Source organism: Tachyglossus aculeatus, chromosome 12 (genome assembly GCF_015852505.1).
Source record: "Tachyglossus aculeatus isolate mTacAcu1 chromosome 12, mTacAcu1.pri, whole genome shotgun sequence".
Classification (NCBI taxonomy): Eukaryota; Metazoa; Chordata; class Mammalia; order Monotremata; family Tachyglossidae; genus Tachyglossus; species Tachyglossus aculeatus.
This window is the reverse complement of record NC_052077.1, coordinates 12,272,302-12,290,774: the sequence shown is the minus strand read 5'-3', so window position 1 is coordinate 12,290,774 and position 18,473 is coordinate 12,272,302. Positions and strand designations below refer to the sequence as shown.

At 42.3% G+C, this 18,473-nt stretch overlaps 1 protein-coding gene across 1 annotated transcript in view; it reads right to left on the bottom strand.

Annotated features, from left to right (window-relative positions):
• CCSER1 (coiled-coil serine rich protein 1) overlaps positions 1-18,473 on the bottom strand; it is a 430,751-nt gene that overhangs the window by 83,432 nt on the left and 328,846 nt on the right. The window contains exon 10 of the mRNA XM_038755278.1: positions 6,999-7,044. Within this exon, the coding sequence (XP_038611206.1) occupies positions 6,999-7,044 (46 nt within the window). The remainder of the gene's footprint in view (positions 1-6,998; positions 7,045-18,473) is intronic.

Sequence of the window (18,473 nt, the reverse complement as noted above, 5' to 3'; positions counted from 1 at the left end):
TAGCCTCCTACATAGTATTGTTTATTATTATTAATAATCATTTTGTTTTCTCCCACTCCCTTTTAAATCACCCTGGTTTGCTCCCTTCATTCATAATAATATAATTATTAATAATGGTATTTGTTAAGTGCTTACTTAGATTTAGAGCTGGGGTAGGTACAAACAAATCATCAATCATCAATCATATTTATTGAGCACTTACTATGTGCAGAGCACTGTACTAAGCGCTTAAACAAATCGGGTTGGATGCAGTTCCTGTCCCACATGGGATTCACAGTTTCAATCCCCGTTTTACAGATGAGGTAACTGAGTCACAGGAAAGTAAAGTGACTTGCCCAAGGTCACCCAGCAGATAAGTGGCAGAGTGGGGATTGGAACCCATGACCTTCTGATTCCCAGGCCCGTGCCCTATCCATTAGGCAACGGCTGCTTCGGCTCCTCTCCCTTCCTCTCCACAGTGCTCCACACACAGTAAGAACTCAATAAACACCACTGATTGATTGATATAGTTTAGTCTAAGCACAGTTAGCCCCTTCCTGGCTTCTGGCCTTGGATCCACAACAGCCAAATAACACTCCACGCATTTCATGCTTCGGGCTGTTAGTGAAGTGAGATGGCCCCATGTAAGTGGCAGCCAAGAGCCTGGGATATGCAAGAGACTATTGAGGCTGTGAGCCCACTGTTGGGTAGGGACTGTCTCTACATGTTGCCAACTTGTACTTCCCAAGCGCTTAGTACAGTGCTCTGCACACAGTAAGCGCTCAATAAATATGATTGATTGATTGATTGAGGTTTTTGCTTGTGGTAGCAGTTGGGTGAGGGAAGAGAAATCTCACCCTCTACAAACCACTCCAGTGACACTCAACTGGCTATCAGAGATCGCAGAGGTGACAGGCATGGCAGGAAGGTTTGTGAGTTGTGTAGCAGGAGGGAGTGGGCATAACTCTCCATCTCCATGAGGACAGCAAAATGCAGGGAGGGAAGAGGCCCAGATAACAGAGGGTTTAAAGGGTGGAAAGATGGAGGAGCACAGGCTGGACAGTAGGCCCAGGTTTAGGGTGGCTTAAAATCAATCAATCATATTTATTGAGCACTTACTGTGTGCAGAGCACTGTACTAAGCGCTTGGGAAGTACAAGTTGGCAACATATAGAGACAGTCCCTACCCAACAGTGGGCTCACAGTCTAAAAGGGGGAGACAGAGAACAAAACCAAACATACTAACAAAATAAAATAAATAGAATAGATATGTACAAGTAAAATAAATAGAGTAATAAATATGTACAAACCATATATACATATATACAGGTGTTGTGGGGAAGCGAAGGAGGTAAGATGGGGGGATGGAGAGGGGGACGAGGGGGAGAAGATGGAAGAAGGAAGGGCCCCTAAGTGGCCAAACAGGAACCCCACCCTGGTATGCGGAGGAGCTGTGTCAGAAGGAGAAAATAGCAGAAGGACAAACAGCAGATTGGGAACGAGAAACCGAAAGGAATCAGGGAGGGGCCCAAGTGAAGGCAAAAATAATGAAGGTAACGGCAGCGCCCTAGTACTGAGAAGGGCTGTGAATCAGTTGGAAATAATAATAATGATGGCATTTGTTTAAGCGCTTACTATGTGCAAAGCACTGTTCTAAGCGCTGATAATAATGATGGTGTTTATTAAGCGCTTGCTATGTGCAAAGCACTGTTCTAAGCGCTGATGAGGTTACAAGGTGATCAGGTTGTCCCACGGGGGGCTCACAGTCAATCCCCATTTTACAGATGAGGCAACTGAGGCCCAGAGAAGTGAAGTGACTTGCCCAAAGTCACACAGCTGACAGTTGGCGGAGCTGGGATTCGAACCCATGACCTCTGACTCCAAAGCCCGGGCTCTTTCCACTGAGCCACGCTGTCTTGAAAGAGTGCAGGCCTCAGAGTCAGAGGACCTGGGTTCTAATCCCAGTTCCGCCACTTGTCTGCTGGGTGACCTTGCATAAATTGCTTCACTTCTCTAAATTGCTTGGGAGAAGCAGTGTGGCTCAGTGGAAAGAGCCCGGGGTTTGGAGTCAGAGGTCATGGGTTCAAATCCCAGCTTCACCAATTGTCAGCTGTGTGACTTTGGGCAAGTCACTTCCCTTCTCTGGGCCTCAGTTACCTCATCTGTAAAATGGGGAGGAATAATAATAATAATAATAATGGCATTTATTAAGCACTTACTATATGCAAAGCACTGTTCTAAGCACTGGGGAGGTTACAAGGTGATCAGGTTGTCCCACGGGGAGCTCACAGGCTTCATCACCATTTTACAGATGAGGGAACTGAGGCCCAGAGAAGTGAAGTGACTTGCCCAAAGTCACACAGCTGACAAGTGGCGGAGCCGGGATTTGAACTCATGACCTCTGACTCCAAAGCCTGGGCTCTTGCCACTGAGCCAAACTCCATGGGACAACCTGATCACTTTGTAACTTCTCCAGAGCTTAGAACAGTGCTTTTTACATAGTAAGTGCTTAATAAATTCCATTATTATTATTATTATTAAGTGCTTCCTGTGAGCAAACTCTGTTCTAAGTGCTGGGAAAGTATGCACAGGTGGGAATTATTCACGATTTCTGTCCCTAGGTCCAGAATAGAAGGAAGTATTCAGGGGACTGGGATTTAAAGAAATGAAGAAAAAGCATGGTAAAATGGGGACGCAAATGATTTACAAGGGAAAGAATGGAAGAAAAAAGAAGATTAAAAAAAACAAAGCAATCAAAGAAAGAAAAGTAAGACTCTCTGTACTACTTTGTATGCCCTTGGGCATACTGAGCTTCATTCGTTGAACCCACAGCCCTTCTCTCCCCTACCTCCATTCTCTGTGACCTCTGTACAAACAGCAGGGCACAGGAGATCCACACTGATGGTGAAGTTCACCTCTGCCCATAAAGGCCAAATTTGAATCCAAAGCCCCAGCCACAGTGGAGACCCAAAAAGGTTTTCTCTTGTATTGCTATTGGACTTAATGCTTGCAACACCTGAGGCTGTTTTCTCTTTCCCCTCTTAGTTGCTCATTCCTTATAAAGCTTTTGCTTAAAGAGAAGCACTACTTTCTTGAGAGCTCCTTGACCCACCTCCCTGGTTCTGTCTGCCCGAGGTCACTCAGAGAGACTCTTGCGTCAGTGCTAAATTCCATTTCTTACAGGTAAATAAATGTCACTTACATGTCTTTGCTAGTCCTTTACTTTTTCTTCTAAGTTTGTCTCTCCCAGAAAACAATTTCTCCAAGGAAGTGGGATGTAAGCTCATGAAGGCTGTTCCAACTTCCCAATCAAATAATATTGTCATGTTAAAAGAGTTTCAGGAATTTGAACGTTCAATTTCTGCTCTTGGGGCTCGTTGAGTTGTAAAATCAGCTTTCCTATTTCAAGTTTTGGAGACCTTTGTAAATGAGGACTAAAAAGGGCTATGTTGATTAGCTCCTGCTTCTCTCTGTGGCCTTTTGCTGCATCAAAGGAACTTGAAATTCAACATTTAATTTCTCTTTTTCCCAGAATCATGGCACCTACAAAATCCATTTCTCACCTTGCTGGTTTTGAAATAAAAGCACATGGATCTACGTCCTTACTTGGCAGATGTGATGAGGGGAAGGGAGGATGGGCAGGGAAGCAGTCCTGAGACAGACTTCAAATTCCAATTTCACTCCACAATCAGAGTGAGACACTTCATACCTTCCCTACCACTCTTTCTGAAAATTAGAAGTATTTCAACCAGGAATTTAATGCAATGGACTCCAAGGAATTTGCCAGGGCCACTCTCATAACATTGGAATGTAATCTGGATTTAATTTATGCATCTTTACATAGCCCATGCATACTTTTCTCAAGTAATTTTTGAGTTGAAATTTGATTCTAGCTACCTTGAAGCTTGCTATTTCTATTTCTTCCTTAGAATTATCCTCCATCCTGTGGAATCAAACCTGGCCCCCTAAATCCAAAGTTCAGGTTGACGGTGTGCTCGTCAAATCCAATCAATCAATCATAGGTAATAATAATACTAATAATACTACTACTACTACTACTACTACTAATAATAATATTAATGGTATTTGTTAAGCGCTTACTATGTGGCGAGCACTGTTCTAACTACTGGGGGAGAGACAAGGTGATCAGGTTGTCCCATGTAGGGCTGGCAGTCTTAATCCCCATTTTACAGATGAGGTCACTGAAGCACAGAGAAGTGAAGTGACTTGCCCAATGGCACACAGCAGACAAGTGCTGGAGCCAGGATTAGAACCCATGACCTCTGACTCCCAAGTCCGGGCTCTTTCCACTGAGCCATGCTGCTTCTCACGCATTGAGGTATTGAGCACTCGATGTGTGCAGAGCCATGTACTAGGAGAAGCAGTGTGGCTCAGTGAAAAGAGCACAGACTTTGGAGTCAGAGGTCGTGGGTTCAAATCCCGGCTCTGCCAATTGTCAGCTGTGTGACTATGGTCAAGTCACTTAACTTCTCTGTGCCTCAGTTCCCTCATCTGTAAAATGGGGATGAAAACTGTGAGCCACCCGTGGGACAACCTGATCACCTTGTATCCTCCCCAGTGCTTAGAACAGTTCTTTGCACATAGTAAGCGCTTAATAAATGTCATTATTATTATTATTACTAAGCTCTTAGGAGAGTACAGTATACCAATGTAACAGACAGATTCCCTGTCCACAATCTAAGGTGTTCACTGAGGTGGATTTTGATGTACAGATGGTTAGGAGGTTATTGAGGAGCAATGTGGCTTAGTGGAAAGAACACAGGTTTGGGAGTCAGAGGTCATGGGTTCGAATCCCAGCTCCACCACTTGTCTGCTGTGTGACTTTGGGCAAGTCACTTAACGTCTCTGTATCTCAGTTACTCATCTGTAAAATGGGGATTCAGACTGTGACTTAAGACTTGTATTGATAAGACTTGTACTTTCCCCAGCGCTTAGAATAGTGCTTGGCACATAGTAAGCACTTAACAAATACCATCATTATTATTATTATTATTATTAGTGCTTCTGCTCAGTGAATACGTCCAAAGTCACCTCAAGATTACCACATCGTCTCCCTCTCTCCCCCTCCAAGATATCATGTGTGAAACCCAGAGGAATCCCTCAGATTATATCTCTGATCATCAGCAGGATTTGAATGACCTTCAGATAACTGCAGTCAACTGAGATGCTGAGTGTTGGACCGATCACTGGCTCAACTATTCTAAATTCAAACTACACATACAAACAGTCCGTCTATATGAAGACACTGTGATCTTGGAGTCCCTCATGCTAAAGAACTCACGATGCGGTACTCAAATTCTTCAGGCACCACATCATGCTGTGTCCAGATGGATGAGAGTCATCAGAAGACTGTTCACTAATTCTAGTGTCGTGTTCCATCCAAAACAAGTAATAAAAACATGTGTTCTGTCAGAACGAAGCGTACCACCTATGTAATGGAAAATTGCATCCAAACCATTAATCAGGCTAAATGACAGAGTCCTGGAGCATAATGAAAGCTTTAAGCAGCTCTGAGGCAACAGCACAGCAACCTACGAGTACAAAAAATTCCCAGCTCCAAGTGCAAACAAAACAGCAAATATCCTCCTCAACATTATCCATCAGGCCACCATCAGGGAGTTGTTGGAAGTTCTGTATTCAAGAAGCCAGATGTGTCTAATTACTAATTATACCAGCCAATCCAGGTGTTTTACAAAGGAAGGACTAATTTAGAGTTTTCATTTTTCTAACATGTCCTTTGGTGAGAATAACATAGTTAAACCAACGATCTAAACCAAATCCTTTTTGAGCTGAACATAATCGTTTCTTTCCATTACAATTCTCCTTAAAAGACAGCTATTCTTTGAATATGTATGTATGCCCAATCAGGGTAAAATATAGCCACTTTTAGGATAGATTTGCACTGGGGGAACAGTCCTGGGTATTTTACTGTTCGGTCATAGATCATTTTAAGTGAATGAGTTGCAAGCCCAGGTTGAATTCTGCCCACAGAGAAGTATTATTCAAGCAGAGTTGTGCTCTAGGACTCCCCCAAGAATGTGACCTTAGGGGACCCCAGTTGTCAGTTGATGCTGGGATGCATTACCCGGTTATTCAAAAAACACAGTGCACTACAGCGCATCACACTGAATAGATGTAAACAAATCTGACTCCAAGATGAACACTCAGCTGGGGAAAGAAAGAAGAAACGGGAAGATAGGAGTTTAAAAAAAAACCATAAACAAATGTTCTTCTCCAAGTGTGAGGCACTTTGGAGATGCTGCATGTACATTTTCATACAGACATCCCCAAGGCAATAGTCCATGTTACGATGGAAAAGCTGTCAAAGAAATCTCCACGACTTAAAATGAAGGCATCTGCCTTTCTGATCCAGTACACAGATTTGATATTCATCCAAGCCACCTCAGGAAATCTGACTTTTTAAAATTCTGGCTTGGAAGCCTCAAACGTTGCCAGTCCCAGAGGCTGGGTGATCCCTGTTAGTAGAGCATTTCTAAATCAGGAGAAGGTTTTCCTGGAAAGGAAGGCCCATGCCAGGAAACAGAAACGCTTGAGTTCAACAAAATTCAGCCGGGCACCCAGCATTCCGCTTCTGGATCCTCATTTGCACCCACTAAGTCTGCAGCAAGCGGGAGCAGAACTGGAGGCTGGCTGTTTCAGACATTGCTCCCATAGAGTTGGAAGTACAAGGCAATTCTAGGAGGCTTGGAATCCGCCCCAGGCCCACTGCTCCCTCAGCCGAGATGTTGAGTCCTCCCCGATTGCTCTGGGTACCCGTAATCCTGAGCACACGGGTTGGATTTACAATGGGTGGGATGACGACACACAGATCAGGAAAGGGAAAAGGAAACCACCTGCTACGAATGTGTCACAGACAATATACAACACGGCGATTGCATATTGACCTTCGGCCCTTTGGTCCAGATTCGCATGCCATGCTACAGCACATGAACACATAGCCAAGTGTTACAACACAGAGCGGGGATTTGGCGGACTCACATAACTGCCTGCGAGAAGGAACAGGAGCACTTCCATAAGCCGTGCCCTGGAAACAAAACACACGTTTTATTGGAGCGAGAGACAGCAGTATTAACAGCAGGGGCACCTGTTGGGGGGGGGATGCGCAGGAAGAAACGGAAGCAGGGAAACTGCTTTTTCACATGTCGCTGGGGTGCCGGAGCGAGCTATTTCCGAAGAGCACCTTTTCCTCATTTCAGAAATGTAAAAAAAAGAGAGAAAAGGAGGATTCGCGAATGATGAGACCAATCCAAAAACCAAAGGTGCCAGGATAGGAAGGAGGAAAGAATGGAAATTACAGTCCCAATCAGACGTGGCAGAAATAAAGCTTTCCCGAAAGTAGAACACAAATGATATTTATACTGCGGCCTCTTTACAAAGTAGGTCCCTTGCACCAGTTTTCTAGTTGATGCAGTCATTGTCTTTGTAGACTACAATGTTATAGATGATTTTACGTCCTTTCTGACTGCGCTCCGCCATCTTCATAAATAGTCACGGAAAATGAGGGCCTAGCAAGTTGCTAAGGAAAATTGCCTGATAAAATTTAAATAATTCAACTGCAAACAAACTCCCTTTTAGTAGTCTGCAAGTAATAGTGTTCTGTGGATTTGGAAAGGAGAGTTATGAGAGAGTGCTGTGCTCTAGATCTTTAATTCCAGTTGGGCATTCTGTAAAGTGTTTGGGAGACTACAATACAAGGAGTTTATAATCCAGAGGGGGAGACAGACATTAAAATAAATAAATTATAGATACATACATAATGCATAAGTGATTATGGAAATATATTCTTAAGCTCATCAAGGACAATATTCCTCTTCAAAGTGCTTGGTATAGTGCTCTGCAAATAGTAAGTGCTCAATACATACGACTGATTGATTGACGTATGATACAATGAAGAGCTGTTTGACTGGCAGATTAATTTGAGGGACTGAAAGCCATGATATGTGTCTTTCTAACTATTCTTTAGTTTCTTATTCAAACAGCATGGTTGTTCGTTATCAGCAGAAACACTCTCAGTTAAACATGGAGTTTTGGGGGTTTTTTTACGATGTTGCCAATAATGCTTCCCCTGCTGAACCCTGGAAAATTAAGTTCACACTGGGGACAACAGCTCCTGAAAAATGATTGAAGAGTGAGAGGAGTAATAAAGGTCTGTGCTCTGCTCATAGTCATAATTTTACTCATTCTGGCACCCTTTGGAATGTAGGATAATGGATTTAGATTTTGCAAGAAAGGAAAAATGGGAAGCCCTCAGAAAGCAGTGGTAGGGGCAGTGACTGAGGAATTGGAAATGACATTTTTGAAGACAACTCTGAGAAGCAGTGAGACTCAGGGGACCTGTGTTCTAATCCCAGCTCCACCACAAGCCTGCTGCGTGATCTCGAGCATGTCACTTACCTTCTCTGTGCCTAAATTCCTTCATCTGTGAAAAGGGGATTAAGACTGTGAGCCCCAGGTGGACCATGGACTGTGTCAAACCTGATTAGCTTGTATCTAGATCAGTGCTTAATACATTGCCTGGTACATAGTAAGCGCTTAAAATGCTTACTTCTCAAAGCGAGGCAGGATTAGAACCCAGGACCTTCTGATTCTCAGACCCTTACTCTATCCTCTAGACCATGAGGTTTCTCAACATTTATATGAGAATCCTTTAAAGCGAAGGATTTCAGTTACGGGAGGAATTTCCATGTAGAAGCAGAACTAAGATGTAATAATTTTGACAATGCTTCTTTGGGATATAAGGAAATACTTTGTACATTGGCAGACAGTGAGGTGTTTGTCAGATAACTTGCTATCTTTAAAAAAAAACCCCAAAACACAAAGGGCTGTCTATGTCCCAATGTAGGTTTGCCATTGTACACATCAAACCTTAGTCCGATAACACTTTCTAGAGGAGAAGCACTCCAAGTAGTAATCATAAAGATAGTGGTATTTGTTAAATACTTACAATGTGCAAAGCCCTTTGCTAAGTGCTAGGGTAGATATACGATAATCAGGTTGGACCCTTACCTACACGGGTCTCACATTCTAACTAGAAGGGAGTACAGGTATTGCATGCCCATTTTACAGATAGGAAACTGAGGCCCACTGAAGTTAAGTGACTTGAAGTTAAGTCTCACAGCAGGCAATTGTCAGAGCCAGGATTAGAACCCAGGTCATTTGACTCCCAGGACCATTCTCTCTCCACAAGGCCATGTTGCTTCTCAAGGGTTCTATTCTATTTTAAACTTACTTTGGTTTGGATGTAACAGTTAAAGTTCTGTTAAAGCTAAATTGCATAGCCCCTCTGAGTGCAAGAATTGAACGTAATTGATTGGATCATATGGATAACATCATGTGCTGCCTTGGTGGTTGCGAAAGAGGAACACTGCTCACTGTATCATTTCACTGCATACAACAGTAACACTTAAAAACATAGCATCTGCAAACAGGATGCAGAGCATTTTGAGAGACTGAAAGAGGATTTCACCATAAGGCTGAGTTCGGCCACGAAGAATCTAGAAACATTAGTGTTGAATGCTAGCCTGCATTTTCCTAATATTCTTTGTCCCATTTAGTTTTTCTTCATACTAGTTTTCCGGAAGAGTTCTAGTCTCAGCAAATCGGCCTTGAAGGAGTGAGACTGGATCATCTTCGGGATACGGAGAGAAGTTAGTGTCCTACAGCAGGAAAATGCAACAGTAGAAATAACCTAAACACATTGGCTTAGAATTGACACTAGAATTTTCGGCAGCTACCTACTTCCACATCTGATTTAACTAAAGGATGATGTAAGACCTTTACTTCATAAATATCTTAAACCAAAAACATTTCAAAGATGTATAATCGCTGCCTATTGTCTCAGCAATCTATTTATAAAGAGTGCAGTCAAAAGGAAGGCCAGATGACTGAGTAGAATAAATAAACCTTCTATTTCTCTCTGTGTGGCACATATAAAAGGTATAATCCTAGCTATTTAAGAAAGGGGGATAAGTGCACCATCACCACTCCCTGTAGGAGATTTTTGCTTGTTTCTGGAGCAGACAAATCCTTTCAGCATTGGTTACTCTATCTTCCTCCACTTTATGTTGTTTCAGTCTCAGAACACATTCTCATCCACGTTCTAGGTTTCCGGCAAACTAGGACGGCACAGTGTGGCCTAATGGACAGAGCACAGACCTGGGAATCAGAGAACTTGGGTGTTAATTCCGGCTCTGCCATTTGTCTGATATGTGACCTTGGGCCAATCACATCTCCGTGCCTCAGTTCCCTCAACTGTGAAATGGGGATTCAATAACTCTTCTCCCTCCTCCTTAAACTGTTAGCCCCTGTGGGACATGATTATCTTGCATCTATCCCAGCATTCAGCATAGTGCTCGGCACATAGTAAGCCACTTAACAAATACCACAAGCAAATAATTACTATTATCATCGACAGAAAAATGTGAGGAATTAGGTCTCACGGTCATAGAGAAGATTGAACACTACCATGTCCTGGATGGTTTCAGTTTGGTTTGGATATTGATAATAATAGTGATATTTGTTACCTGTTTACTCTGTGCCAAGCACTGGGGTAGATACAAGATAACGGGGTCAGACATAGTCCCTGTCCCTCATCAGGCTCACAGTCTAAGTAGAAAGGAGAACAGGTACCGAATCCCCATTTTTTAAGTTCTTACTATATGCCAGACACTGTACTAAGTGCTGAGTCAATGTACTAAGTGCTGAGGAAGATACAAGCCTAACAGGTTGGACACAGTCCATGACCCATATGGGACTTACAGTCTTGATCCCCATTTTACAGATGAGGTAACTGAGGCCCAGAGAAGTTAAATGGTCACACAGCAGACATTTGATGAATACAGAATTAGACTCCCAGGCCCTTTCTACTAGGCTACACCACTTCCCTTGATAGCAAGGTAGTGTTCTACACTGCTATGGAGTCTCCCAAAGAATGCCCGGGGTTCTAATCCTGGTCTTCCCTCTTGTCTGCAGTGTGACTATAGGCCTCAGTGAGCTTATCTTAAAATGGGATTAAGACTGTGAGCCCTATGTAGAACATGGACTGTGTCTAACATTGTATCTACCCCGGCACTTCGTACAGTGCCTGGCACACAGTAAGTGCTTAACGGATACCACTGAAAAAAGTTTTCATTTCTTGCCCATTAGCCATTATTGACTCTTCCACTGACTCTTCCACTGAGCAGCGTGGCTCAGTGGAAAGAGCCCGGGCTTTGTAGTCAGAGGTCATGGGTTCGAATCCCAGCTCCGCCACATGTCTGCTGTGTGACCTTGGGCAAGTCACTTCACTTCTTGGAGCCTCAGTTACCTCATCTGGAAAATGGGGATTAAGACTGTGAGCCCCACGTGGGACAACTTGACAACTTGCACATAGTAAGCACTTAGTAAATGCCATTATTATTATTATTTTCTTGCCAGTTAACAAGTCAGGTTTCTTATTCATCTCAAAACTTTCTAATCTACCTGTAGCTGAGGCTGGGATAAAACTAAGCACTGCTTCTCCCCCTCCCCACAACCTGCCACGTCCTCTGGTCTCACCTGCTATCCACCCCTGACAACCAAAGCTCAAGCGCTTAGTACAGTGCTCTGCACACAGTAAGTGCTCAATAAATATTATTGAATGAATTCACATCAGGATTCCCCCACTCCCAGAACAATGACTTTCAAGCCCATGGCTTACGTTCACTGATCAATGCTAAAGTCTTCCCGGCTTGTTGCTAATAAAACTCTCCTGATCAACAGAGCACTGATCACTTGAAACAAACACTAAATTTAAAAATATCAACTCAATGGGCAGTGTGCAAGAAATAATCCCAGATCTATATAGTTCTGTGAAGGTCTATGAAAGTTAAAAATGCAAAAATTATTCATATCCTAATTAAAATCTCCTTTCCTAACTCAGGCAAAAATCCAGGCAGCCCTTTTTTTTTCTGTTAAAACCACTGAATATCACAAGCTTTCATGAAATAATTGACTCAGCCTGCTCAGCCACTGAGAAAGCCATCTCTGAGGTTGATTAAAAAGCTTTCATGACTGCTTTGACCCAAAGATAACCTGATGGGGGAATGCTTCTTCCAACAAGTGTAAAGTTAGCCTTTAAATTACTGGCCTAACGTCAAGAAGGCACTGGTCTCCCCAGATTATAGCTGTGTGATGGTGTGTGTGAGTGAAGTGAATTAGTGATGCTAATTCCAATCTGTTTCTAAATATCTGAAACCTGCGGGCTAGAATTGCAAGGGACATTTGTCACGCATAGTGCTACTGTCAGTTCAGAGGGGCAATGTTATTAAACCCATTTCTCAGAGAAATCCCAGAGTCTGTTCACCTACGGGGAAGAGTGAAGGGAAGGTGATACCCCAAGTAACAAATCTCTTAATGTTCAAAATCTGTGGTGAGGGTGTGACCTACTTAAGCCCTTCTGAGCGTCTTGTAGAATGGATAACTGCCCACACCACTACCAGGCAGCCCTGGCCCCAGACTCTTCCCAGTGTGGACTTCAACCTGGTGAAGGTCACAACTGAATCCGCCCATGGGATAGAACTGGGGACATTTGCCCATTGGCCCTCAGTCGGATACCAGACATGAATCCTTATTCAGTCATTCATTCAATCATATTTATTGAGCATTTACTGTGTGCAGAGCACTGTACTAAGCACTTGGGAAGTACAAGTCGGCAACATATAGAGACGGTCCCTACCCAACAGCGGGCTCACAGTCTAGAAGGGGGAGACAGACAACAAAACAAAACATATGGACAGGTGTCAAGTCATCAGAATAAATAGAAATAAAGCTAGATGCACATCATTAACAGAATAAATAGAATAGTAGATATGTACAGGTAAAATAAATAGAGTAATAAATCTGTACAAAAATATATACAGGTGCTGTGGGGAGGGGAAGGAGGTAGGGAGGGGGGATGGGGAGGAGGAAAGGAAAAACGGGGCTCAGTCTGGGAAGAGCTCCTGGAGGAGGTGAGCTCTCAGTAGGGCTTTGAAGGGAGGAAGAGAGCTAGCTTGGCAGATGTGTGGAGGGAGGGCATTCCAGGCCAGGGGGAGGACGTGGGCCGGGGCTCGCCGGCGGGACAGGCGAGAATGAGATACAGTGAGGAGGTTAGAGGCAGAGGAGCGGAGGGTGTGGGCTGGGCTGGAGAAGGAGAAAAGGGAGTTGAGGTAGGAGGGGGTGAGGTGATGGACAGCCTTGAAGCCGAGAGTGAGGAGTTTAAAGTGAACGGGGCACAGAGGTGGAACTGTGACCCTCAAAGTTCTTCCAGGAGCTATGCCCTCTGTATCCTGGACAGTCAACTGAAGATTCAGTAGAATCTTTAAATTCCCGCAAAACGTTGTATTTAAAACTAGGCTGTAAGATTGTTGGGTGTGGAAAGTGTTTGTTAATTCTGTTGTACTCTCGCAAGGGCTTAGTACTGTGCTCTGCACATAGCACTCAGTAAATTCAGTTGATTGATCTTAAAAATGTTATGGTGGCAAAATGGCCTAGTAGAAATAATACTAATAATTCTAATAATAATAAGTGTGGCATTTGTTAAGCACTTACTATGTATCAAGCACTGTACTAAGCGCTGGGGTAGAAACAAGATAATCAGATTCGACATGAGGCTCAGGGACTAAATCGGAGGAGGAACATATACTGAATCCCCATTTTGCAGATGAGGGAACTGAGGCCCAGAGAAGTTAAATGACTGGCCCAAGGACACAGCGCAAACAAGATAGAGAGTTGGGATTAGAACTCAAGTCCTCTGACTCTCAAGACCAAGATCTTTCTATTAGGTCACACAGCAAGAAAGAGCATGGGATTAGGGATTAGGAGCCTCAGCATCTAAATCCAGCTCAGCTACAGGCCTGCTATATCACTTTGAACAAGTCACTTAATCTCTCTGGGCCTCAGTTTCTTCATCTGTAACATGGGAATAATGAATCTTCTTTCCCTACCCCTTAGACTGTGAGCTCTGTGTAGGACATAGACTTTGTCTGACCTGATTGTCATGTATCTATCCCAGCTCTTAGTAATAATAATAATAATAATGATGGCATTTGTTAAGCATTACTATGTGCAAAGCACTGTTCTAAGCACGGGGGGATACAAGGTGATCAGGTTGTCCCATGCGGGGCTCACAGTTTTAATACTCATTTTACAGATGAGGTAACTGAGGCGCAGAGAAGTAGTACAGTGATTGACTCATAGCAAGCATTCAATAAATAACATAAATATTATTTTAATTATTAAAACTCTAGGTATAATACTTAAATATTTTAAACATATGTATCCAGTTATCTCTCAGGGCTTAGAACAGTGTTTGGGTATATTGTAAGTGCTTAACAAATACCATCATTATTACTATTTTTATCAATATTTTCTCTCTACAGCTTCTCCAAATGGATACCTGGGCTGTGATTTGGATTCATTTGAAGGTTTAATTGAGTCCATATCTTCGTTTATGTGACACTGACCATCAGTGGCAAACACCGAGATATAAACAAATTTCACAATCCACTTTCTTCTTCTTTCACAGCTTCTCTTAGAATATACTACATTGCCTCCACTCACTGCATAGGATGTCAAAATGACTGATAACACTGAAATTTGTACCTGATTCAAAGCAGAGTATTTTAAAGTGACCACAAGCCTACAAATAAGTCCTTCACAAGTGGCAAAACTGAATCTGAGATACACTACCAGTGCTTTGAGTCAGAGATCCCATATTACTCTGCCATAGAATGTTGTCTTCATTATTAAGATATAGAAAGGATATATTGAAGTATCTTGCCCAATGTGTATTTTGAACAAACAGATTCAGTTAAGACTGTATTCATTAGTTTGACTCAGAATAAATAGCAATTTTTAGAGTCCATAATTATTTGATTTTTTCAATTGCATCTAATTTCCTCAAGAACAGTTTCCTTTTCTTACTCTGCTTGAACTGCCTCTTTCTAAACCTCTGAATATGAAAGGGACAAACCTATCTGATTTCCTGGTAATTATTCCAATTAATTTTTTAATTTTTTTTGTCTGTTGAAAACACTTATCATTTGCTCCTTTGTGATTTATTTCCTTAGAATGCTGCTTTTGGTCTTAATCCTTTCACCTTTCAGAATTCAAAAAAGGCACTCCATCTTCTTTACATGTAGTTAGAATAACTGGGTGTAGACCAAATTGAAAGTAATAAATATTCGTGACTTAAAATAGTTTCAAATATTTGATATGAACATTAGCAGGTGATATAAAAGAAAACACCCATATTTCTTTTCACCTTTTCCATAAAACTAACACCACTAGAATGAAATCCTTTAACAGTCTCCAAAGGAAATGACACATCATTTGTAAGTATGTTTACATAAATCTGTTCTTCCTATAGAAAAAAGTAAAATTATGACTCAATATGGAAAGCACCCATTTCCATCACTGAGTTAGCAGGAAGAATTTAGTGGCAAATCTCAGGGAGTTTGTAGTTTACCTTGGATATATGCTTGCACAATTTTCAGAAGTCTGGTTTTTCTGTTACAGTGAGAGATCTTAAAATACCTTCTACTTATCCATTTTCCACAACGCATTCCTTCCTGAGATTACATTCTTTTGTGGGATTCCAATCAATCAATCAATTGTATTTATTGAGTACTTACTATATGCAGAGCGCTGTAATAATAATAATAATAATGGCATTTATTAAGCGCTTACTATGTGCAAAGCACTGTTCTAAGTGCTGAACTAAGCACTGTACTAAGCAATTGGGACAGCACAATACAACAAAATGAACAGAGATGTTCCCTGCCCACAGTGAGCTTACAATCTAGACAGGGAAACAAAGGTAATTAAGGTTTTCTGGATCCCACCCTCCCAAACTTTACAATTTCTTTGCCTTTATTGGCAGAGGGCACATTTCCGTAACTTGACTGTAGCAACAACCGAAAGCTTCTAAACAGTTTTTCGGGAAAATTTGTTCGGTGCAAGTTTAATGGATAGAGCATGGGCTTGGGAATCAGAAGGTCATGGGTTCTAATCCCGGTTCCACCACTTGGCTGCTGTGTAGCCTTGGGCAAGTCACTTAATTTCTCTGTGCCTCAGTTAACTCATCTGAGGATTGAGACTGTGAGCCCCATGCGGGACAGGGACAGTGTCCAATCCAATTTGCTTGTATGCACCCCAGCGCTTACTACAGTGCCTGGAACATAGTAAGTGCTTAACAAATACTATCATTATTATTAGTAATGCATCTTCAAAAAGGGCTTGCTTCAAGACTTTCAGATGAACAGTTGTTTCTGCCTCACTACTGTAATTGTAATTAGAGAGAAAATTCAGAAGGATACACTCCATTCCTCCCATTGGACTCAGATCTTTTATTGTGGTGGTGTGATTATTGTGCCTTCTGCATTCTCACTGACACAGTATGCAAGATTCATTCATTCAGTCTTATTTATTGAGCACTTACTGTAAGCAGAGCACTTAGCACTGTAGTAAGTGCTCGGGAGAGTACAATACAACATTAAACAAACACATTCCCTCCCTAGAGCAGGGAGACAGACATTAATATAAATAAACAACAGGCATATATATATATATATATATATATATATATCAGTGCTGTGTGACTGGGAGAGGGGATGAACAAAGGGATCAAGGGTGAGGCAGAAGGGAGTAGGAGGAGAGGAAATTCGGGGCTTAGTCAAGGAAGGCCAGGGAGGATATGTGCCTTCAAAAAGGCTTTTGGGGCTGGGTGGGAGAATAATTATCAGATTTGAGGAGGGAGGGCATTCCAGGCCAGAGGCAGGATGTGGGCAAGGGATCAGTGGCGAGATAGATGAGATGGAGGCACAGTGAAAAGGTTAGCATTAGAGAACTGAAGTTTGCGGGCTGGGTTGTAATAGGAGGATAAAGAGGTGTAATAGGAGGATAGAGAGGTGAGGTAGGAGGTGACTGTGGGCAGGGAAAGTGTCTACCAACTCTGTTATAATGTTCTCTCCCAAGCTCTTAGTGCTCTGTACCCAGTGAGCACTCAATAAATGTCGTTGGTTGAGTGATTGCTAGAAATATTCCCTTAATGACATTGGTGCTAAAGGATACGATCTCAATGATAGCACTGCCATCTCATTGAACCGAAGAATAGTTCAGCCCACTGCATGGTTGGTGACACGTCAGATCATCTTGATGCTTTGTACATCAAAGAATCAATCAATTATATTTTTGAGCACTCACTACGGGCAGGACACCATACTAAATACACAACAATGTAACAGGCACATTCTCTGCCCACAGAGAGTTTGTTAATAATGATAATAATAATAATAATGGCATTTATTAAGTGCTTACTATGTGCAAAGCACTGTTCTAAGTGCTGGGGAGGTTACAAGGTGATCACGGGGGGCTCACAGTCTTAACCTCCATTTTACAGATGAGGTAACTGAGGTATAGAGAAGTTAAGTGACTTGCCCAAAGTCACACAGCTGACAATTGGTGGAGCCAGAATTTGAACCTGTGACCTCTGACTCCAAAGCCCGGGCTCTTTCCACTGAGCCACGCTTCTAGAAGCCAGCTAATGACTAGTACTGATAGAAACTTAAGTTGGCTCCTGATGCTTCTTTGGTTTTTATGAATATTTGAAAAGCAATTTTAGTGATAAGCAGTAATAACCTCCATTATCCATTCCTTGGCAATGGACACGAACGAACTTGTATCACTCCAACAATGAAGCTGATAAAGTTTTTGACTCTAAGGTGAATGCTGTCATTCACCAGAATGGACCAAGAAAAACCAACTTCAGAAAGCCAGAGGGTTTATATGAACATACTGATCTAGTATGTCTAGGACTAATAAGTCAGTGCTATTTTCTGAGTGCCAACTGTGCACAGAGCACTTTACTGAGCAGTTGAGAGTGTGCTTAGTAAGAGATGTGTGTTTGCCTTCGAAGAGCTAATGGGGAGACTGACATACACAGCTCCTCCACAAGTACTTGGAGGAGGAAAGAGAAACAGCCACAGCACTATGGTGGCTATAGCAAGACTATGGAAGGATAAATAGATTAATAAATAATCTAATGCAAGTAGAGAATGTGTGCATGACTTAATACAGTACATGTAGTACTGACCTACAGGGCATTCATATGTACATACAGCTCTTGTAATCAATGATACTTACTGAGTGCTTACTGTACGCAGAGCACTGTACTTGGAAAAGTAAAATACCATAGAGTTAGTAGACATAATAATAATAATAATAATGGCATTTATTAAGCACTTACTGTGTGCAAAGCACTGTTCTAAGAGCTGAGAAGGATACAAGGTGATCAGGTTGTCCCACGGGGGGCTCACAGTCTTAATCCCCATTTTACAGATGAGGGAACTGAGGCCCAGAGAAATTAAGTGACTTGCCCAAAGTCACACAGCTGACAACTGGCGGAGCTGGGATTTGAACCCATGACCTCTGACTCCAAAGCCTGGGCTCTCTCCA